The 23,845-nt window shown below is 40.5% G+C and overlaps 1 protein-coding gene and 1 long non-coding RNA gene across 8 annotated transcripts in view; both read left to right on the top strand.

The window, feature by feature from the left end:
- LOC102929958 (S-adenosyl-L-methionine-dependent tRNA 4-demethylwyosine synthase TYW1) overlaps nucleotides 1–23,845 on the top strand; it is a 130,585-nt gene that overhangs the window by 89,904 nt on the left and 16,836 nt on the right. For 5 of the 7 annotated variants that reach the window (XM_027831409.3, XM_027831402.3, XM_043530923.1 and 2 more), the window contains exons 15-16: nucleotides 11,461–11,571; nucleotides 23,017–23,184. In XM_027831409.3, the coding sequence (XP_027687210.1) occupies nucleotides 11,461–11,571; nucleotides 23,017–23,184 (279 nt within the window). Of the gene's footprint in view, nucleotides 1–11,460; nucleotides 11,572–17,719; nucleotides 17,827–18,258; nucleotides 18,402–23,016; nucleotides 23,185–23,845 lie in introns of those variants that run through there. The other 2 variants (XR_005222603.2, XR_006286257.1) reach the window with 2 other exon arrangements.
- LOC122463169 lies at nucleotides 2,208–6,641 on the top strand. Its single transcript, XR_006286261.1, has 3 exons — nucleotides 2,208–4,875; nucleotides 5,866–5,955; nucleotides 6,500–6,641. It is a non-coding gene; the product is annotated as an uncharacterized LOC122463169 (long non-coding RNA).

Here is a 23,845-nt window from a genome sequence, read left to right on the forward strand (position 1 = left end):
TACCCCAACTCAGCCCGGAGCCCCCTCCCACACTCCAAATCCCTCAGCCCCAGCCCAGAGCCTACAATTCCTCCCTCAATCCAACCCCCGCCCGGTGAAAGTGAGTGAGGGGAGGGAGGGGGGATGGAGTGAGCGGGGCGGGGCCTCAGAGAAGGGGCTGGCGGGAGCAAGGATGTTTGGGTTTGTGTGATTAGACAGATGGCAACCCTAGTTGTTCATCATGAGTAAAACTCAATAATGAGTGAAATCTTTAAGTGTTGTAAGTGCTCTGGCTATGCAAAAATATATTAAGTATGTTGTAAATAACTCATGAAGTATGTGGATATAAAAAGCTACATTTGCACTGTATTGCCTAGGGAATACTGACCAAACACATCTATAAAAGCCACTTTGGTATGTCAGTGTTATGTTGACAGCATACACGCAGAAGTTAGATAAACATAAAATATTCTTTTTGGAAGACTGTAATGTAATGCTCCTTTATTTCTCAGAATCAGGAATCTTAACATGCAAGAACCAAAAACCAGAGAGAGACAAAGGAGGCTGGTCCCTTATGCAGAGTCTCACAACTCATCCCACCTTGCTCTGGGCTAACTCTTTGCAGGCTGACTGCTAACGAACCAGAGTGCACTCTTCCTTACAGAGGCCCAGAGTCTGCAAGGAGTACAAGGAAAACTCCTGAGAATTTAAAGTGGCAGTTTATAATGTTAACAGTTTTCAATACAGCCCAGTCAGGAAATATAAAAACACAAAATAGATCTGTTGGTGTCCTGCAAAGAGACTAGTTTATTGTAGAAGGAACTCCTTGGTTTATGCATCTGGTTTTGTTAGTGGAATGAAGCAAATCTAAAGAAGAGTTTTCCTTAAGTGCCTCTGAAAAAAAACTTAATTATCTCTGTGAGATTGTTAGTGTAAAAAATAGTCCTCTAGGAGTTTGTTGTTCAGTTTTTTGAGAATAATGGACCAATAATTTGTAAAACCCAGTTCCTTCTGTGGAGCCATTGGTCAGTAAGAATGGTTTATGATTGCTGATGAATGCTCTCATATATGCTCTCATAGTCAAGGATATATTATCTCAGAGTACCAGACTGTATTATATCAAGGATACACCTTATTTCAAATGTGGCAGCTCACATCCTTAGGTAGGCAGACATTATAAAATATTATTAGTAATTTTCTGAAATCTCAGCTCTCTTTCAATATATTGATTTTACAGTTGATCTGACTCTTATGGCTGTGAATGGATAGCTTCAGTGTGCTTTACTGCTCTTTTCTCCTGCTACACTCCCAGCTGTTCATTAAGATCTGAATCAGTTGGTTATCTAATCTACCTTGATTATAACCTTGTGATGATGGGAGCTATTTTTTTTTCCCTTCTGTAATTATGCCCCATGACTGTAGAATGCACTTTCTGCTGCTGTTGATAATTGTTGGTCTAGGTCGATATTTTAAACAAGGCTAAAGGAATGTTCCGTATGTTTGCTGCTCCTTTTAATTGTTGTTAATTATGGATATTATCCTAGAGCTGAATTGTACACTGCCCTCAACTCCCCCTGCAAAGGGTGATTTTAGAAGAGATGTGTTTTGTATTATTGGAGCAAGTCAGAACTATTCATTGGCATATGTTGTTTTCTTTTTCCAAAGTGACATGTTTGTATCTTCCTCCTAGATGCCATTTCTACAACTTCTAATTTCCTGATTTAGCTTGGTCTGTGTCAGAGGAATCCCATTTAGAAGAAGAGCATATTGTTTTTTGCAGCCTTTGTCAGATCGTGCTAGTTCCAATAGCAGCAATGTTAAGTGGCCGCTGTTCCATGTGTCATTGAGTTTGGAAGGATGATGAGCATAGATTTTTAAATAAAACTTTTGCATTTCCACACCCTCAAATTTCTTCTCAACTGAATTATCACTTGGACAACAGTCTGTCAGCTTTTATTATTCATAACATTTTAACTAGAGTTACTGTGATAGCTGTCTGAATTGAAATACCGATTGCTTTTCCTGGGAACATAAGGCATGTAACGTTAGACAGTAAATGTTAACACTCCAGTGTTTTGGCTTGTAAACTCTTAAAGTGGAAGATGTCTTATTCTATGTTAGTTCAGTGCTTACTACAGTGGGGTCCGTACATAAGAACAGCCATACTTGTTCAAACCAAAGGTCCATCTAGCCCAGTATCCTGTCTTCCGACAGTGGCCAATGCCAGGCGCCCCAGGGGGAATGAACAGAACAGGTAATCATCAAGTGATCCATCCCCTGTTGCCCATTCCCAACTTCTGGCAAACAGAGGCTAGGGATACAATCCCTGCCCATCCTGGCTAATAGCCATTGAAGGGGTCCCTATACACTGACCTAATACAAACACTAATAATATGATGATATGTGACTATTTTTGTTGGGTTAGTGCTGATGATTACATATAAGGATTACTCACATGTAACACATTGAGGGATTGGACCCTTAGTCATTTTTATATACTTTTTTTTTTTTAAAAATGAAAAAGTGAGTGAGTTTAGTCTTTTTTTCCCCGCTCAGCCTACACTTGAAGTATATTGCCCTCTGGAAGGATGTTACTTCAGTTGCAGTATTAATCCTTGATGCTTGCTAATTTTTTTCCTATCCCTTTGGGCAATATTTCAGTGTTCTTCATCTGTTTCTCTCAGAGCTACTAATGATTAGCTAATATTTTTTTGTAACAGTTGGGTTGTTAAAGTGATTGATAATATACGTTGACTGCAGTTATTAAATATCAGTCAACTCTCCCATTTAAAAAATACTATTCATATACTTGTAGCAGTTTCAATTTCACAAAGTTGGGTGAAGTGTGTCAGACTTTTAAAACAGACTAAAATTTCGATCTGAAAGTACCAGTTGAGATCTAGATGACAGGAAACCAAATGACTAATCTGTACAGTACTTCATTATTACAGAAGGAAATCTGCATGGGCACAATAGGTTTATCACTTTCCCCAGTTTAAATTTTAAAATATTTAATTTCCTTCATGTAAAATCCTCCTTCCATTTTCAGAATTCTGTGGCTCTCCTTTAATCTTTACCCTCAATTAAAAACATCTCCTGTCACCTCTTACTGATACAAGTGGGCACTTACACAATTTTCGTGTGCTTATTCATTACATTTACTCTAATGTACACTTAATGGTATTATGAGGTGTTGGTAAATTTTGGGAGAACATTTTACGGCCTTTTCCCAAAGATCTTGCTACAAACCAATGGTACTCAAGTGGATAGCACATTCCAAGTAGATACTACAGCTGTGCATGATGCCTTGTGAATTGCACGTGTTTCTTAAATCTTTGGTTCTGCCCTGAGCTGTCAACACTTCAGTTAGGCTAAGGGGCATGCTATCTGCTACATACAGTGGCAATTACCATGATTTTGCAAAGAGATTCTCATCCCATTTGTATCTTGGCTAATTTTTTCCCCATTTTTATTTTGTCATTATTAACAAACATGACTTTTCCATTCATGTATTAACAAATATTGTAATTCTTAGCCTGTATTTGTTACATTGAAAAGATGTTTTTGTGTTTGGTCAAATTCTGTGTATTTTTGGTCAAATTCCCCAAAATGCTAACCATATCTCATAAAATCTAGCTGATCCTGGTATAAGGCTGTCTATCTTTTCCCCCCATTGAATGGATTTCACATACTTCATTTCTCCATCTCCATGCTAGTAATCTGTTCTTTTCCAAAAAGGGGCTATTTTAGATCTGGCTTCTGGCAGTAGTTGTGTTTTCAATGTGTCCTTCCTTGAGTCAATAACCTCCTTTAGATTGTAACCCGGTAGAATTGCTATGGGTTCTGTGAGTAGCCTAAATGGAGTGGGTAGTTTTTCTTTACTGGTATTCAATCTGCCTGTTCCAATGGGGATTATTGAGACTGTGATGGAAATCCATACAAACGGGCATTTCCACTTTTTAATGAAAAGTTTCTGTTGGGGCTTTAACCTCCTGACAGGGCGGTATCTTCCTTCTCTGAGTCACTAAAGATTTGTGCATGTGTACTATCAGCATGTTGCATTTTCTGCATACACAGCAGAAATGCACTGGGCCCTGTTCTTCTTATTTTTATATGACATTCCAATGTTACCTCTAGACTTAATTAATGCAGGGCACAAAACTCACTGATTACATTTGGAGTGTATTCTTTCTGACTTTGGCCCTTTGCATCGATAAACTTGTATTAAGAGCTGTTAGTTTATTTAACATTACGTTGAAGCTACACATTTTTATTTTTCAGTCCTAGCTGACCCTTGGGGAGCAATTTCTGATTTAATTGGTGTGACAATCTGTACCCCTGTGTTCACCCTTTTTACAAGACTAAGATAAATTTTGTACCAAGTATGCCTTGTGAGGTATCATTTGAAAACTCATAATCCGCTGAACATTAAAGTAGTGGTTAAATATGTGTGGCAACACGGTTTGTAAAGTTATAAAATTCTACTGTATAAGACATATTCCAACTATGGGGAAACAGCTTCAAACCAGTTCCCCAGGGACAAAAGGCTAGCCAATGCCTCAGCCAGGTATCAACAAAGTCAAATGGACTATCATCTGTTAGGTGGCCATTCTTTGGCAGGAAGAAGAGTATAAGCAAAAACATTTACATAGCATCAAAGAAAACAGCTTGGAGGTTCCTGTCCCCCAGACCTCTTGTCTTCTGAACCTCAGCTGGAAATGATCTTCAAAGGGAAAAGAGAACTATAAGAAATGAGAAGAGATTCCCCCAAAATACTCCTGCCTTTCTCTCTGCCTGTGAAGCCACAACACCTGAAAGACAGAGAGAGAAAGCTTTGAACTAGGAGTAGGGTCCTGGCTGAAAGGATTTCAGCCAGTGAGACTGCAAAAGTGTGTGGTGAGAGACATTTTTATTTAAATTCATTAAGTTTGTTAAGTTAGATGTTAGTTGGATTTTACTTTTTAGGTTCTTTGTAACCAATCCTGACTTTTATGCCTCATTACTTGTAATCACTTAAAATCTTTCTTTCAGTAGTTAGTAAACATGTTTTATTGTTTTATCTAAACCAATGTGTTTGGATTGAAGTGTTTGGGAACTTCCATCTGAGATAACAGGGTCTATGCATATCATTTTCTATTAATGAAGCGATGGACTTTCTATGAGCTTGTATTATCCAGAAGCAAAAAGCTGGGCAGTACGAGATGCACACTTCTGGGGGGGGGGAGTCTGGGGCTGGAAGTTTGCTGGTGTCGCCATATAATATAGTACATGACTGGCGGGCTAGAACACTCATGTAACGTAGTTGGGAGTAATTTACATGCTAGAGGCTGTGTGGGAGCAGATCAGGAGTAGTTATTCTCACAGCAAAGCTGTGTAAAAGGCACCCCAGGTTAGAGTTGAGGGACACAGCTGGTCAGCAGTCCAGATTGTACCCTGGGTAATGTCACAATTGCTCAAAAATGGTCAGGCATGCAATGCAGAAGAGATTTTACTGAAGTTTAGATTTTTTGTAATCTTTGGTTTCCTTTCCCACCAATAACCTTGTAAAAGATGCTGTATCCTTAGCATTCCCATTGTTCTTTCTCTCTTTAATAATCAATTTCATGACCTTGCTGTTATCTCTCCTCCGAACTTTCCTTTTACTAATTCAGTTATATCACAAAAGCCTTCACCCTACCATTCCCAGAAGGCAACAAGGTTATGAACAATGGAGAGCCAGGGGGAGGACAGATACTTCATTCATGCCAAACTCTGGGCTTAGAAATCATTCCCTCTTCTTGATGTGCCAGGATACTTGTCACATGGATTAGAGTCTTTTAGAAGTGATATCACTCGTTAAAGTAAATTAAATCAATGTTGTTATTGTGTCTTCATTGATTATCTCAGCTGCTACAGGTGGGCTTTCTACGCATTGTAACTGATCCAGAATTTGGCAGCTAGCACACCAACTTTCAAGAGGGATGCTGTTGGTTTCCGGTAAAATGTATATTAATCTCAGGTTTCTTCTCTTCTATAAGCTTTTGTGTTAGTTTATCATATCCACCTGTTGTTGACTCTTTATATGCAAGGTCCTACAAGAGGTGTATCCCTTCAAGGACTTTGGGGGTTCAGCTTTTAAGGCTAGCAGTAAAATTTTTAAAAGTGCCTCAGGGCATGGCAACACTTGCAGATGTAGAGCACTGTGGGTTAAACCCGCCTTGGTAGAGCGCAGTAGGGAAAACGCTGCAGTCTATCCACACTGACAGCGCACTGGCATGGCCACATTTGCGGCACTTGCAGTGGCATTGGGAGCAGTGCATTGTGTGCAGCTATCCCAGCATGCAAGTGACTGCAACGTGCTTTTCAAATCGCGGGGGTGGGTGGGGTGGAGTGTGACATGGTCTGTGTTGTGTGTATGTGGGGGGAGAGAGAGTGGGTTTTTGGGGTGCTGAGAGTGCGTCAGCATGCTGTCTTGTAAGTTCAGACCCCCCTCCTCTCTCTGACTCACTCAAACACATAGTAAATATTTGCTTTTTCTCAGAGCTGATAAGCAGCCGACTTCTCCAAAACGGAGCTTTGAAAGGGCATTTCCGCATTCCTGCAGCCGATTTCACAACAATGACAAGAGTGGCCACTTGACTTAAGGGGATTATGGGACGTTTCTGGAGGCTGATCAGAGCGCAGTAAAGCAACACCTTGTTCACACTGGCGCCGCAGCGCTCCAGCGGGGGCACAGCAAACGTTATTCCACTTGCCAAGGTGGAGTACCAGCAGCGCTGTAGCTGCGAAGTCAGTGTGCTCTACGTGCCTTGCCAGTGTGGATGGGTAGTAAGCTAGTGCGCCCGGGGCTCCTTTATTGTGCTGTAACTCGCAACTGTAGCCAAGCCCTAGTCTGATTAAAAGTGAACAGTAATTAGGCTGCTAAGACCCAGCTCCTCAAAGGTCTCTAGGCCCATAACTGCCTTTGATTTCAATGGGAGCTAGGGGCCTAGATACCTTGGAGGATTTGGGCCCAAGTTACTTTAGGCATTCTTGAAAATTTTACCCTTTTTCCTTGTATACCACCATGACATGCTGAGGCTTTTTTGCTCATAGTGGGCAGAAACGCTAAGGCACAAAGGGCTGGATTTTTAAGGTGCCTACAGCTGCAGGTAGGTGCCTATCTGCATCTTTAGGCACTTAAATACCTTTTAAAAACCTGGCCCGAGATGCTTTTAAATATTAACTAAAGGAGCAGTGAGTCTTCAACCTTTGTTTTCAGGCAGTGGCACCCAGTCTGGTTTTGTCTGCTAGTCCTTTGTTAGTAAGTGATCCAAAATGCATTCTAGATTTATATCTATATAGATATAAACACTATATATTTTTATACGCTGTAGATTGTAACTAAATATTTTAGTTTACTTAAAGGTGAAAGTTTCATGAAAATCAGGTGGAAAACGATGTTATATGGAAACTAGACGTATACAGACCTGAGGAAGTGTGATGTTCCTGGGAGTTGGGAATGGTACTTGAAACCATTTGGCTATCAGCAGGCAGTGTTGCCTGGTGGATAGAGCACCATGCTGAGACTTAGGAGCCCTGGGTTTTATTCGTGGCTCTGCCACTGACCTAATGGGTGATTTTGGTCAAAAAAAAATTTAAAAAAATCGGATTTTTTTAATTTAAATCGGACTTTTTTGATAAAATGCTTTTTAGGAAAAAACCTACCTAAAGATAGTTTTAATTAAGATACACTATAGCTCAAAGATATCTCATCATGGAATAGGGATTATAAGTTCTAATTCTATAGTATGAGACAATATATTCATGTAATGTTTAAGAAAAGTTTTGTAAATGAGTTCCAATAGTTCATGGATTAGGGACCCAATTTTATGGTGTTCCACAGGCTTCTGTATAGATTATTTTGGTCTACCCAGTGGGACTCAGTGCTCAGTCTAGAAGATACCATCAGAGATGCTTAGTTTTGCAGTTCTCAAACTGTGGATTTGTAGTCTCCAGAGGTAACATGCTTGCTAACAGCAAAAATGTTTTTAAATAAATATATAGAGGTGAGAAATAACAGACCTCAACTCTATTGTCCCTCTGCAATTTTGTGTACACAGAGTCAATCCCTTACCTCTCTCTAAAAGTGCAAAGTTTCAAAAAGTTGAATGAATAGAAGATTGTTGGGGGCGGAATAGATCTGGACAAGGAGAAGAAGTCTGGAGATAAATGTGAGAAGCGAGGGACATATGCTTGTTTTGTTAAAATATTATGTATGCTGTTGAAGAAAAAAATCCAGAATAATTAACATTGTTGTTTTAGTTAAATAAAACAATTTAAATGTCTGTCTGGTGATGTTCTCCTCCTAATACAGCATGGCAAGAAAATCCTCCAAATATTAATGATAGTTCCCCTCCCAATGACTTCATAAATATCTGCTTCAATTACTTTTGGTAAATGAACTAACCAAACAATCATCCATTTTCCGATATAGCTGTAAAACTAATCTGAAAAGTTTTCAAAATAAATCACTGTTTAAAAATGTATAGTGTGTACCTTCTAAAAATGAAACCTACATCTATCTCTGAGTTGTGAAGAATATGTATTAAGGTTATAACAACCAGCAAGAATGCACTTTTATGTAGAAAACCATGATTAAATCGAGTCTTCCTGACTAGTGATTTAAATCATGAATTAAATCAATTTGATTTAAATCAAATCCACCCTGTGGGCAAGTCATTTCCCTTCCCTCTGCCTGTTTCCCTATCTTTAAAAAGTGGATAATGATACAGCACTGACCTCCTTTGTGCAGCCTATTGAGATCTACTAATGAAAAGTTCTATATAAAATCTCCAGGTATCATTATTATTGTGAGTATAATATAAGAGCTAGGTATCATTATTAGCATATGCTTCTGGAGTGAGGAAATATTTAGTATATTCTGTAATAAACTGGTTAGTGTGTACGTGTACAACTCACCTATACTGAATGGAATTAGAATGGCTTATGAAATTCTGCCGTAGGCCCTGTAATTCTGACAGCTAGCAGAGAATTTCTTCTAACTCAAGTAGTGAAGGCCTGATTCTTCTGCTCCAGAAACATTTGATTTTTCCCCCTGGTGTTGCTGTGAATTTCTGGCCGTGGTATGCAATGTACTGACAACCGTGAAGTCTTCGGTTGCCATGGATTTGTTACATTATCTTTTCGAAGTAAGCTGGTACTGTTGAAACATTTTACAATGTACTCTCTGCCAAGGATGTAAAATGAGTTAATTGAAAAAACAATTTTGCTGGAAAATTGCTCTATAAATAATGTTTTATTCTACCAGCTTCTGTTTGGAATATAGTGAAAGATGAAGGAGCTGGGGGAATAAGGGGGCAAATGAGCTTTCTCAAAAAATAAAACTAGAGCATCACCTTATCCCATAGTTAAGTGGCTTCCTACTTACAGAAAGGTTGTTGCTAGTATCTGCTTGAGCAAACTTGCCCTAAGAAAGGGACTAGCAAGAAGAATTTTTGCTACAAGCTGGGGAAGTATCAATTGGAAGTGACAGAGGAGGAGAAAGACCTGGGTGTATTGGTTGATCACAGGATGAGCCATCAATGTAATATGGCCATGAAAAAAAGGCTAATGCAATCCTAAGATGCATCAAGTGAAGTATTTCCAGTAAAGAAAGGGAAGTGTTAGTATTGTTATACAAGGTACTAGTGAGACCTTTTCTGGAACACTGTGTGCAGTTCTGGTCTCTTGTATTAAGAAAGACTCACTCAAACTGGAACAGGTGCAGAGAATGGCTACTAGGATGATCCGAGGAATGGAAAACATACCTTGTGAGAGACTCAGAGCCTAACGAAAGGAATGCTCAGGGAAGATGTGATTGCTTTCTATAAATACATTAGAGGGATAAGTACCATGTAGGGAGAGGAGTTATTTAAGTTAAACGCCAATGTGGGCACAAGAATGAAGGGATATAAACTGGCCATCAACAAGTTTATGCTTGAAATTAGATGAAGGTTTCTTACCATTGGAGGAGTGAAGCGCTGGACCAGCCTTCCAAGGGGAGCAGTGAGGGTAAAAAACCTAACTGGCTTCTAGACTGAACTGGATAAGTTTATGGAGGGGATGGTCTGATGGGACTGTCTACAATGACATGTGGCCCATCGGCGACTGCTAGCAGCAAATATCTCCAATGCCTGGTGATAGGACACTAGTTGGGGAGGGCTCTGAGTTACTACAGAGAATTCTTTCCCAGGTGTCTGTGTGGTGGGTCTTGCCTACATGCTCAGGGTCTTAACTGATTGCCATATTTGGGGTTGGGAAGGAATCCATCCCCCCCTCCCTCCCCCCAGCCAGGTCAGATTGGTAGAGGCCCCGGGAGTTTTTTCACCTTCCTCTGTAGCATGGGGCACTTGCAGGTTTAAATCAGTGTAATGGTTCTGTAAGTTGAAGTCTTTAAACCGCAATTTGAGGACATCAGTAACTCAGCCAGAGGTTAGGGGTCTATTGCAGGAGTGGGTGGGTGAGGTCCTGTGGCTTGCAATACGCAGGAGTCAGACTAGATGATCATGATGGTCCCTTCTGACCTTAAATCTATGACTCTATAAAGAGTGAAGCTGCTGAACAAAATCACTTTATTCTTAAGAGACGCACAGGGCCAGTATTATGCATGAGCGTGTTTACTGTGGACATCTTAGGAAATAGGCTAGTGCAAGGAGAAATCCCTGTGCTTCGATAAAGCAGTTTTTGAAGAGAACAGCTTTGTGGAGAGAGATTTTGTGGAGAGCAGGTAGAAACCAAGCAGTAGTGGTGGTGATGTGTTGATGAGATTCAGAGCCGGGATAGAGTGCTGCTGATGGATTGATGTTGGTTTATTTAATAGCATTGCAAATAATGCACACTTTTTTTTTAATGGTTTATAGCACAGTCTTTATGGATTAGGTCGTGAATGGGACACACATTTTTTGGTAGTAATTTTAATTGTCACTTTTGTTTCCAATAAAATGCATTACTTGTCACAAGGGAGCTTTTTCCGCAGCTACAGTGCATGTAGCGTACCATAGCAACTGTCAGACCCGGACCGATGAAGGCTCCCTCTAGTCTAGTTGCTCGTCTCCATTACTGGCAATGTCACATGATTCATCTTGATGAAGTAAAATATCCATATTGCAACTAACGGTGAAATGTCATACCAAAGGGGGAGAAACTTTCTTGATTCCTGCTGGAACCAAGTGATTGTCCTGATAACTAAATACTCCCATATGTAATTGTATATGGAGAGAGAGTGTTAGATGCAGTCATGCTAGATCAAAAGTTAGTTCATGTAGCATGGGTTATTCACTTTATTATCTAATTGACTGCAGTTCCCCCCCTCACCACAAGTACTTGGAACTATAACTCTACAATAAAATGCTTTTTTTGGTTATAGTTTGAAGACTGTGAATTAGAAAGTAGGAAACATCAACAGCTCATTAAGTGGAGTACAAAGCAAGTGTCACTGAACTGAGTTTTCCTCTATTTCAGCAACAGCGCACAGTGTATAGACTGACACTGGTGAAAGCTTGGAACGTGGATGAACTCAAAGCTTATGCTGAGCTGGTGTCCCTTGGTAAACCAGACTTCATTGAAGTTAAGGTGAGCTGCATATCAGTGCTTTTCTGCTACATAGCTTCTATTTTTTTCCTCTCCACTTTCTGTAACACAATAATTCAAGATTACCCGAGCACTGAGCAAATAAATGACACAAGCATGGCTCTCCCACCGCAAGTGGCTCGCACGCTGCTGGACAGGGGAGGCACACCGCTGCATGCAAGGGACTCCTGTCTGGGAGCGTGCAAGCCTCTTGTACACACTAGCACAGAGGTCCCCACACTGTGGGGCATGTCCCCTTGGGAGGGCCTAGAGGAATGTTCAGGGCTGTGTGCGGTTGCTGGCACCTCACTTTGCTACCGACCCCATGCCTGGGGTCCCAGCTCCTGGCCCTGTGCCCGGGCCTTGCTCCTAGCCCCGCCTCAGCCTTGGCCCCCTTAACTCTGTCCATGTCCCCCGCTCCCGGAATTGCAGTCCTACTCCCGGCCCCGGCGACTACTGCATTAGCACGACCAGGAACAGCTGCCAATGAGCCTGGTGGCGGCCCCAGTGTGCAGGGCTGGGACAGTACAGCCATGCCGGAGGAGCTGCCTGGGCTGGGCGCTGACTCCTGCAAACAGTGGCCTGACATGCTGCTGCTTTTGCTGCTGCAGTTCCTGGCCTAGTCACTGGCCATGGCCCTGCTGGTCTCGCTCGTTGTCGCTAGCGTCCTGCAACTCCATGGATATCTGCTTTATATCTGTGGATATAAATTTTGTATCCAGAGGGCTGCAGGCACAGTGCCACCAGCACAGAGACGGTATGTGGGCCAGAGTATCTCATGCTTATGTCCTTTAAGGGGAGGCAGCATGCATTTTGCCTGTCAGTGGAAGACTCTGCATATGGGAAGAAAGAGGTGGGAAACCTTCTTGGGGCTTCTCCATTCCTCTTGTCAGCCCCTGTACACGGCCCTCAATTACAGCTGGCTGAAAATTTTTGCAATGTACAATTTCAGCGTAAGCTGTATAGTTCTTAGGGTATGAAAACGACTCGTGCATTGGCTTTCTCATTTAAATTTGGATGGAAAAAAGGGGCGTTTTTTTCACAATGCACTTGGTACTGTACATGAAGACAGCAGCTAAGTTATAGAAGAGAAAAGTGGATAGTTCAATACCATAAAACACAAATAATTGGTTGGCATATTCACCTGATAGAAATAGACTATCAGCAAGCTAGGTGAACCTCCATCTATTGCAGATCCTGCAGTAGCCTCCGTTTCTCCACTTGAGTCATCACAGAGCTTTTAAATTGAAATGCACTGTCCTGTTATTTTAATGCATAAGAACTGCAGCAGTATATATGTCCTTAAAAAACAAGCTTAAATATGAAGCACCCTATTACTTACAGCATTTGCAGGCAGTGCCCATTCAAGATGGGATTTTTCTTTTCCTGAGAACTGAACTGATCTGATCACTTTCTGAACCAAATGGCACAGCTGTCTATGCATCAGTGGAACATTTTTAGATTTGGATGACATTTCCGTCTCTTTAAAATGTCACGAAATTTTCTGACACTTTCCTGCAGCTGAGATTTGCTTGACACTTGATTATTTTGTTTAAATGGACTGTAATTTATAGTCAATGAAGGACAAACGCTGCCTCATGGGTTTTTTCAGTGGATTTTTTATTTTTAGTGCTTTTATTTTGGGGCAGGGCTTTTTTTTTAACCCTTTTTCTTTCATCTTTCAGTTCTTTAAAATCGGTGTAACGTTTTAAAGGGGGTAAATTTTGTGCTGCATAGGAATAAAGCATCTCACACTAAATATAGCATTAGGCCAACCAGTAACCTTATTTGTTCCACGTAGTTTTATTTGCCAGTTTCTGCTAAACAGCAGCATTTCTGAAGTTCAGAGGGTTTGGCTCAGCGGGGAAGGCGCAATAGTTTACTCCTCTTACTGTGCTCTCTCTGTGAATGTGATTACATGGTTTCTTACTTCAAGAGTGAAACTGATTCCCCTATTATTTTTTGGCCTCCCGTTCCTCTTGGCTGGTATTGAGAAATCGTGCATCCCAACAAGGATGATAGAGACACAGTTGTGTCCACTTATACCCCAGTGAAATAATGCCAACATGGGAAGGCAACACCTACATCTTTGTTTTAGCAACAATGGGTTATATCAGTTGCAACGACTTTGTCTTGGGATGTTTTATCTACTTACTTAAATTATTTTCCCCATTCGTACCTGAGCTCTAGCTGCCTAGTGTGGGGATGAGGGTGATCGAGACCTCAGCTGAGGTCAGGGCCCCATTGAGCTATGCTGTATGTACGTATAATAAGAGCCATACCCACTCCAACTGTCCCCTTGTTGCAGTCAGTAAGGTCTGCTGGAGATGCATTTGGCCCAGGAACGTAATCCAACAATTTCGGCAATACTATGTGGGTTAAGTGCAATGAGTCATAGTTTAAACTCCTAGCAGCATGGATGTCATGTAGCACTAAGAAGGGATTAGATCCAGGGGCTCTAAGTATCGCAGAGCCAATTCTTTCTTTCTGCACTTGCTGGGTACAGTTTTATGTATTACTTAGAGTTCTTAGGTGCTATTTAACTTCTTGATGTCACTCCTGCTGATAGCCATAGGGGTCTGTCCTTTAGCCCAGCTATAATATTTTTGATAGAGTGGTGCCCAGGAGAGGATGTACAGAGCTCCTGTGACGTTGAAATTTCCCTCAGATCTTTCTTTGATTTACAAGGTGGTATTTTTAATCCTTTGGGAATGAAGTAGATTGAAGAACTCATTGGAGATCAAGAGTCATCACAGTCCTTTTTGCCCTAGTTACTCTAGTGTAATGGGTTCAAGAAAGGAGACCAAGAAAAGAAAAAGGAATTAGGTCCTGGAGAGCATCTGCTACAAAATGAGGCTTCATCTGTGGGATTTTCCTGGTTAAATACTTGAAATAAATTGTTAGTTTTAAATTAATGTAGCTAATCCCCTGTTGCTCCAGAAACACTCTGGGGTGTAGTGGAAGGTCAAAAGATCTAGAATGTAATTCTGCTTTCATTTACACATCTTACATTGGTGCAACTCTGTTGAACCCTATTCTTCTCTCACTTAAACTAGTGGAAACTAGCATTAATTTTGTTGTTGGCAGTGGTTACCCTTGTGTAAAACCTGTGGGTCAGGAGAATGAGGTTTATGGAGATCAAAATTAAGAGATCTGACTTATTACCTTATCAGATTTTTGCCTAGAAAGCCACCAGTTTATATCAATAAACACGCAGTATCTTGCATTTTTTTTTTCAAATCAAGCGCATTCATAGATTCATAGTATTTAGAGCCAGAAGGGAGCATTAGATCATCTAGTCAGATGTTCTGTATGTCATAGGCCATTAAATTTCAACAGGGGTTACCCCTACATTGGGCTCAACAACTTATTAGAGAAACATGTGTGAAATTTAATAAAAGATTCAGTGTTTGGATCCTTAATAATTAATACCAAAGATATGGAAAACAAAGTGCATATGCAGAAGATTAACTTATTTACAAAAGCACTGGTGGTGCTACCGGGATGAAAGCCAGATAAGCACACAGAAAACAAATACACCTCTAAATGGCTTGGTTTACACAGCAAATCTGTTACACTAACATTCTTCATTGTATCTGTGCCCTTGTGTGCACTTACTTCAAACCTCTCTCTGCAAACTGACAGTAGCTTTCAGACAATGTGTGTGTGAGCGTTCATGTGTACATACCCTCTTGCAGCTCTGACCCTGATTTTGCAGACCCTCACCAGTCAGTGCAGTAAACCTGGCAATTGTGTTTGCGTGGCCCTTTGTACATAATTGATAAACAGACAGTAACTTACCCAGGAACAGTTCACCTGGGGAGCAGGCTGGCGCTACTAAAGAAAGGCCCAATTGTGCAGCCCTGAGAACACTTGATTTTGGTAGGCTCATATAATGAGGAAAGCCTCTAGGATCGGGCCCATAATCTGTCCACTTCCTTTGTCATCTTTGTATTTAACCAATTTTTTTCACTTAAAATAAAATATTGGGCCAGATTCCCAGTTACCCAAAGGCTATTTTACACCATGCTGCTACTTCAAGGAAGAGCTCTGGAAGGGTAAAGGGGCCTTAAGTATAAATGAGATTCAGGCCCAGTATAATTTCCAAAAGCCTTTGTCCATTCAGTCTTCTGACCACTGCTGCTGGATTTGTCTAGCTACACCGCTCAGCACTTCAGAGGTTCTGGGCTAGTGTATAAGGGATGGTGGATCCAGTGTCAGTCAGAAGGAGGAAGGGCTTTCTGGAACTGGTATCTGAGGCTTTGCTATCAAATTAAAATGACCAGTTAATAGGCTGGCTGGGTAGAGCCACACAGAAGCATCTCCCCCGTTCTGCTTACCTGTATCATATTAAATGTTAAAGATTATGTAAGTGTTTAAAACAGAGGAAAATTAACTCTTCTTTAATGAGCTTTTACTTGCAAGAAGCGAGAGCTGATTGCCTTCACCTGTCAAAAAGCTATTCAGAGCCTGGGTGGCGTTCCATTCTGCAATTAGATGGAGAGAAGATGAAGTTAAGTCACGTGTCCTAGCGAGTGCTATAAAACAAAAACAACTGATGTATAATTTTCATGCTTGAGAAACGCTGACCTGTGCCGTTATCTACAGAACTCTAGGTTAAATGAGTCAGAGCTCAACAGGGAGAAAGGGAAGTGCCAAAGCTGCACACGGCATGGTGTGATTTTCAGAGAGGGTGAGCTCCCACTAAAGGCCCAGCCCCTTTGAATACCAGGCTAAGTAAAAATTTTGTATTGGAAAAATATACAGCCAGCACTTTTTGCTATTCCTTTTTCAGGATAAGGCCCCGGAGTGGCAAATTGCATAGATATGTGCTTAACTCGATTTGTATCAAACATCCCACTGAAGTCAAGTCAGTTACTCAAGTCAGTTACTTCAAGTTCAGCACGTGTGAACATTTTAGCAGGAGGTTGTATTTTTTTTTAAAACGTTTTGGATTCTAGACACACCCTGTCATTTTGGGCTGAAAATTTAGTCATTTAAAAAAATGTAGCATCATTACACATGTTTTAATGATGTGAGAGAGAAAAAAAATTAAAGCAGGTTACTTTTTTGTTTTGATTTAATCGTTCCCCACATTCTTTTTGCAGCCCAAACATTGCGGCATTGTTGTGTTGGTGTATCAATGTGTGAAAATAACCAGAAACCAATCTGAAAGACTCGTCTGTTTTCATTGTCTAAGCCAAGAGTAATGTATAAAGTAAATAGCAGGTATAAACCGTGAAAACTGATGTAGCTATCTGAAAGTATTTGTTATCATTAAAAGTATTATTATGGCACAACTAATGTAAGGTGATAGCCAAATCTGGACCATGATTTTTAAACACTGTCACCACTTAATGCCAATGGAGTAAATAATAACACTTATATAATGCTTTCCATCTGTGGATCTGAATGCTTTGTAAAGGTGGATAAGTATCATTATCCCTATTTTACTGATGCGGAAACTGAGTCATAAGGAGGGTGATTAGCATTAGGTTACACTGCAAATCAGTATCTTAGCTGGGGATCAGTTGTCCTGATAGCTAATCAAATGCTCTATGCGCAGGTGTTTAAACAAACAAGAAACCAACCAGATTTGGAACATGATGTCCTTTAAAACTTGATATTGTTTTTTTCTTTAAATATCTATACAGTCCATTTCTAAATGTTAGAGTACAACCAACATTCATGGAAGTAGCCTTTATATTGATGACTAAACAGTTGAATTATTGGGTTGTCAGATATAATTGATGTAAATAAACTGATGTCCTTTAGTCAATCCACTTGAGCATGGATATAAAAAAACACATTTCAGTGAGGAGTAGCTGTGTATTATAGCGTTAGACAATATTAAAATCCAAATAATCTGCATTTTTATTGCAGCGTATTTGATCCATCAACGGGCAGTTTAAGGTACATTTGCCTTGGGTCAAGATTGCCCCAATTTCTGAGCAGTAATCCAGTCTCTCTAATAGTAGGTCAGCCACATTTTGATGGCAGCACTTTATTCTTTTGTCATTTCACACAGTACTATGTTTAATGAATTTATAATCAGCGGTTTAGAAGATAAGAGAGTTCTCTTGTTCATAATAATTAAATTGGAAGGCCTGCAGTTTATTTTAGAAAAGAAGCAATACTCTCTCATTTTTAGTTCACAGGTAATCTTTCTCCACAGTCATTTGGATTAGAATGATTCATGATTGTTCAGGTCCTTGGAAAGGATCCAAATCTCAATAGAAGAAACTCTTTGGTGACTGAGCGAGCACCAGACAGCACTCCTTTTTGTGTTTCTCATTCACTGTAATTACAACCAACCTAGCACAAGACATTGTATAAAATCAGTGGTGAAAATTCAGCTCCATTACACCAGTTCAGTGGAGTTACTCTGGATTTACATGCGCAGAACCAAAACCACAAATTGGCCTGAGCATTAAAGACACTTTTGAAGAGGTTTGGATTTCAAGGTATTTGTCTGAAAGCTGTTAGTATAATTAGCATGCTGAAAACATGCATATTAAAGACTAATTAAGAGTGTCATTGATGTTTCCACTACGGAGAAGTTTATATATAAGCTATTGTGTATAATAGAACTGTTTCCTTTTTAATGGTTTGCTTCTTAGTAATTGCTATTTTCAGGTATTGCTGAAAAATATAACAAGACTGCCCTAATCAACCGTTTATGTTTTACAGACATTGTTGGCACTGTTAATTAGCTCAAGCTTTAAGAAGTTGAAAGCTGATGTGCTTTTGTACAGTGTGTTGCTAAGATGATTTTCACTCGTGTGTGTGTGTGTGTGAGAGAGAGAGAATTAATCAACCGTCCCAAGTACTTGGTAATTCCATTTGCCACTGCATTCTCTTTGCTTGTAAATGATATCTTTGAAGTTTATTAAAGGAATGAGTCATGTTGTAGCTTCCTAGGAGTTTTTCCCCCTCTGTAATCATACATTTTTCATGCTGCTCCAATCATAATCTGCATAATGAATGAGGGGAAAATATTGCTCTACAAAGCTGTTTCTATACAGCTGAGCCTTTGAGATATACATTACATTATTTGGGTGTCTGGTTGCTTTTATATAGGCATGTTTAAAATCTCTTCAAACTTCCAGTGCAGGGTTAAATTAATGTACTTTCCTGTTCAGTACTCCCTCTGCATCTCTTCTGTCTTGCACAGTGCATCTGTTACCTCACTGGTACTGAGCTACAGTATGCTGCTTTAATATCCTTCACTTGGGTAGATTAACGGAGGCAGTCCACCATAAATTAAAAATGTGAAAAATAATTGTTTCCAAAATGTTTGCAGTTTCTAATTAATGCTATTCCATTTCTTCTTCAGGACGTTTCCACTAGCCTAAGAGTCTCTGCTGCTTGTATGTTTCACTTGCCCCCATTTCAAGCCTTTGCAGTGTAAGGACTTGGCCCTCTTTTTAGTGCTGAGCACATTCAACTTCACTACCTAAATTTTAAACTCTTTGGGGCAGTGACTGTCTTTTTGATCTGTTTGTTCTGCTCCTGGCCCAATGGGGTCCTGGTCTCTGAGTGTGCTTGAGAGGTGCTACAGTAATGCACACGACATCGCTGGAGGTTTGAAAGAACAGGTTAGACAAACACCTGTCGGGAATGGTCTCCTTATTACTTAACCCTCCCTGCCTTGAGTGTAGGGAACTAGACTAGATGACCTGTTTAGGTTCTTTCTGGTCCTATATGTCTATGATTCTATAATAAACGTTAATAACACCTGCAGGATTGGGTCTTCAGAATGTAATGCTGGAAAGGATCAGGGCTCCATAAACATTTGGTGGAGATGCAAATACTGATTAAAAGAAACCGAAGTTTCTTTCCATGGAAAAAAAGTTTCAAAACATAATCCTCCATAGAATTGCATGTGCTCTGTTTTTAAAGGCACATATCTGATAGCATTTTGGGACCAAATAAAACATCCCCAATCATGAAGCAAAGATAATAAAATGGCCAGTGGGAATGTGGCCAACGGGGCCAACTTTTTACTGGAGTAGAGGAACTCCGGTAAAAGCAAGAGCACCTTTTGCCCTCACGCTCTCATTGGCCGTTTTATCATCTTTGCTACTTGGTTGGGGATGTTTTATTTGATCACAGAGATGCACTTGGCCATAAGGGGTGTGCAGGGATGGAATGGAGCCTTAACATGATGTAATTAGCTGAATTCACAGCAGATGCTTGAGTGAATACACTTCAGGGATGGCCTTGTGGATTTTTAAGTATCCAAAAGCTGTGTGAGTAAATCAGACCTGTAGATGGCATGTAGGTCAACAGAGCAATTTAATGCATCTCCTATGCCATATCCTTCATTTTGTGTACTAGCAAGGGGAGTTTGTAATGATTTCCATGCTGATCCTTATTGATATTAACATCCATAAGAAATGCATGGTATTCAAACACTTATTTCCTTTCTAATATTTAAGTAGAGCCGGGCAATGTGATTTTCTTCCCTATTCACTTCGTACATTTAGAGCCCAGTCCTGTAAGGTGCCAGGTGTCTCCTGAACAATGCTGAGCATTCTTGATTCGACTGCCTTCACTGGGAATTGAAGGGAGGGATTCTCCCATTGGTATAGGTATTTGACCTCCCCTAGACACGGTAGCTGGGTCAATGGGAAAATTCTCCTGTCAACCTAGTGCTGTCTACACCAGGGCTTTGGTCAGTTTAACTGCATCACTGAGGGGCTCTGGATTTTTCACACCTTTGAGCGATGTAGTTATACTGACTTAATTTCCTAGTGTAGACCGGGTCTTAGAAGGGAGGGAAGTGGCATGTTCAGAACCCTGCATTTATGAAAAATGTGTGGCTTCCCCCAAATATTCAAATGGCGCACATAAACTAACAGCCTGCAAAATTTCAGTGTAGATAATGCTGCAGGTTTTGAGTTGTAGAACTACAAAATAGCCTCTGAAGCTAGGATCTTTTGTTTCTTTTGCATGGCTGAAAAAGCCAAGGAGATCTTCTTTACCTTGTTTAAAAATCTACCTGTCATCTAGCAGAGGCCTTATGTTCCTGCTTTCATCTTGGAGCCAATATTTGTCCGAGTTACGCTGTCATGAAAATAGAGCTAGGTACAGTAATGGGAAAAAAAATAAGCATACTTTTCTTTAAGCCAGAGGAGTTGTTACAACAGGAGTCTTTGTCACTTTTTTTTTTTTTGAGTTCATATTACTGAGCAATTCAGATTTTTTTTTCTCTCAGGGTTGTTGAGAAATAGAAGTCAGGAGGTGGGAGTGAGACAGGGAGAAACAGAGGGAAGGTCTTTCTGAAGTGAAGCAAAGGAAACCAGGTTTGTCACTAGGAAGGAAGGGGTGTTGGAAGGAAGGAAGGGGCCACTGGTTAGGGATGCTGGCCTGGGATATGGGATACCAGAGTTCCATTTCTGGTTCCTCACAGGCTTCCTATGTAACCCTGTGGAGACCATTTGGTCTCTTTGTGCTTCAGTTCCCCATCTGTACAGTGCGGGTAAGAGCACAGCTCCACCTCCCAAATAGAGCTCCTTGGGCTTCGACCGAGTTGTTTGTGATTTAAGTCATGGTAAGTGAGGTGAGAACTGGACCCAATGAGTTGAGGCTTTTGATATAAAATTCAGATCTTTCATTGTTGTGCATTCACAAATAGCACCTGCCTTCTGAGGGCTCTCCATGTGCACTTTACTGCTTTATACTGCTCCTTGACCCCCTTACAAATGAGCAGATTTGATCTCAAAGCTTTCCAAAGAGTCAGAGTAATTTCACACTTCATGCGCTTGCACAGAGGATTAGGAAACATTTGCATGCCTGCAGTATGACTTTTTTTTTCTTCCTTTGACATTAGAATGGGAGTGTGCATCCTTGAGGTTCGGGTGGGCCATCCATTTTCCTACCTTCGTCAACCCCTCCAGAACAATATCTAATGGATTTGTTGCTGGTCCTCATGTTGGCATTCTGTGTGTATTTTACTGTAATTCCCTACTGTCTGTTTTATGCAGACAAATCCTTTTAGAATAGCAGTGGCAAGAAATTAAAATGGCCAGTAGTGAGTTCTATGAGATCTTGGGATGCAATCAGTTGTGGAAGTAGAACAAAGTGCTTTACTATCAGTGGACTAGCTGACCTGTAGCAGCAGAAATGCAGTCTGTGCTGGCGTATAGCTGAGTCCGCCATTTGCAGCAGCCCCACAAGATGGCTTCCAGTTGTGGAGATTTCTGTGGAAGGCAGGCTCTGGTTTCCAAAAATTGCATAGTCTGAACCACATTTTAATAATAATTGTCTCCTGCACATCCCATTCATAACTGTGTGGCCTATCTCCCCTTTTCTTATTTATGATCTCCTTACACTTCTGGCAACTACAATTGTGTATCCTGAAAAGTAATAGTAGCGAGTTAATGGGTGTATTTTCAATTGTCTCTTAAATAAATTTAGAAGCTTCAAATGAGAGCCAGTTCTTTAGGGCAATGGCTCTCAACCTTTCCAGACTACTGTACTCCTTTCAGGAGTCTGGTTTGTCTTGTGTACCCCCAAATTTCACCTCACTTAAAAACTACCTGCTTACAAAATCAGACCTAAAAATACAGAAGTGTCACGGCACACTATTACTGAAAAAGTGCTTACTTTCTCATTTTTACAATATAATTATAAAATAAATCATTTGGAATTGAAACATTTTACTTAGATTTCATTGTATAGTATAGAGCAGTATAAACAGGTCATTGTCTGTATGAAATTTTAGTTTGTACTGACTTCACGAGTGCTTTTTATGTAGCCTGCTGTAAAACTAGGCAAATATCTAGATGAGTTGATGTACTCCCTGGAGGACCTAACAAAATTTAATACATGTACCCCTGGTTGAGAACTACTGCTCTAGGGGGCAAAATTTAAAAACCACTGGGACAGAGAGTTTATTTGTGAGGGTATGGAAAGAATTATTCTCTTGTAACTTTTTAGATTTTGTTAGGCTGCTGTACATACAGTAATACTTTGTACTGTGATAGTACCTTCCTTCCGAAGATCTCAAAGCTGTCTATGAACATTAAAGGTGTGGTTTTCAAAAGCACCTAAATGGCATAGGAGCACAAGCCCTATCGACTTTTGCTATGTTGCTGCTGCTGTTTTTTTCACATCCTAATGCATTAAAGTGTGTGAGTTGGAAGGGGTGGATTAGTCCCTATTTTACAGAAGGGGAAATTGAGGTGTGGATTACCGAAAGTGGTGGAGAGAGAGCCTTCAGCGGAGGTGAGAATATCTCCTTGTTCTCTTCCTATGTCCTTGCTGCAAGACCATCCTTCCCCATCCAACACACACTTGGCTGATAATATGGGTGAAATTGTCAAAAAGGAGCTCACAGAGTATATCTAAGTGTGAATTGTACATGTGCGTGTGTAAATGCTGCCTTAAATTTGTAGTCATCTTAAAAAGACATTTGGTAATTACTTCAACATGTTTCGACAGGGAGTGACATACTGCGGTGAAAACTTGGCCAGCAACTTAACCATGGCCAATGTCCCTTGGCACGAAGAGGTGGTGCATTTCGTCCGGGAGCTGGCTGACTTGATTCCAGACTATGACATCGCGTGTGAACATGAACACTCAAACTGCCTCCTAATAGCTCACAAAAAGGTAAGGTATCTCTCTCCTGGCTGGTGAAAACAGACACTGCATAGAAAGATTTGACGCCTCACTTCCGAAAAGCTGTGAGCTGCTGAGTCTAAGCAATTGCTCTACTTCAGCAGGTTTTTCTCTCTAGGTTTGGAAGATTAGCTTTTTAAAAATCCCTTAATGCAGTTATCCCGTGGAGCTCTGTGGATTAGTTTTGGAGATTGTTATGGGTTCAGTGACTGCCCTGTTACAACCTGCAGTACTGTCCTTGATGACACAAGCAAGATCTTGAAAATATCAGTCAGTCATTTGGCTCTCAAAGAAAATGAAAGTCTCTCTCTTGCTCTCTTTGCTTTGTATTTTTTGGCAGCAGGAATAAACTAAATGGGGATGGGTTGGTTGTTGCTATCTGCCGCCCCTATTTCTTCCTTAATAATGCTGTTCAGCAATGGGTGTCCTCATGCAGATTAGACATTGAAGGGGCACCAGAGGTAGAGGAGTTCGGGTTATATATATAAATATATATTTAATCATTAGAATTCCTGTCAAAGCGGTAGACATCTTTATTCCTTTTACTCCCAAGTTGGAGGAGCACTGGGGACTGCGTTTCTTCTTTGAGATAAACAATTTCTACACAAGACAAATTGAAACGTGGGTGTTAAGCATGGAAAAATTTCCCCTC

The sequence above is a fragment of the Chelonia mydas genome, chromosome 17, assembly GCF_015237465.2.
Source record: "Chelonia mydas isolate rCheMyd1 chromosome 17, rCheMyd1.pri.v2, whole genome shotgun sequence".
Lineage (NCBI taxonomy): Eukaryota > Metazoa > Chordata > Testudines > Cheloniidae > Chelonia > Chelonia mydas.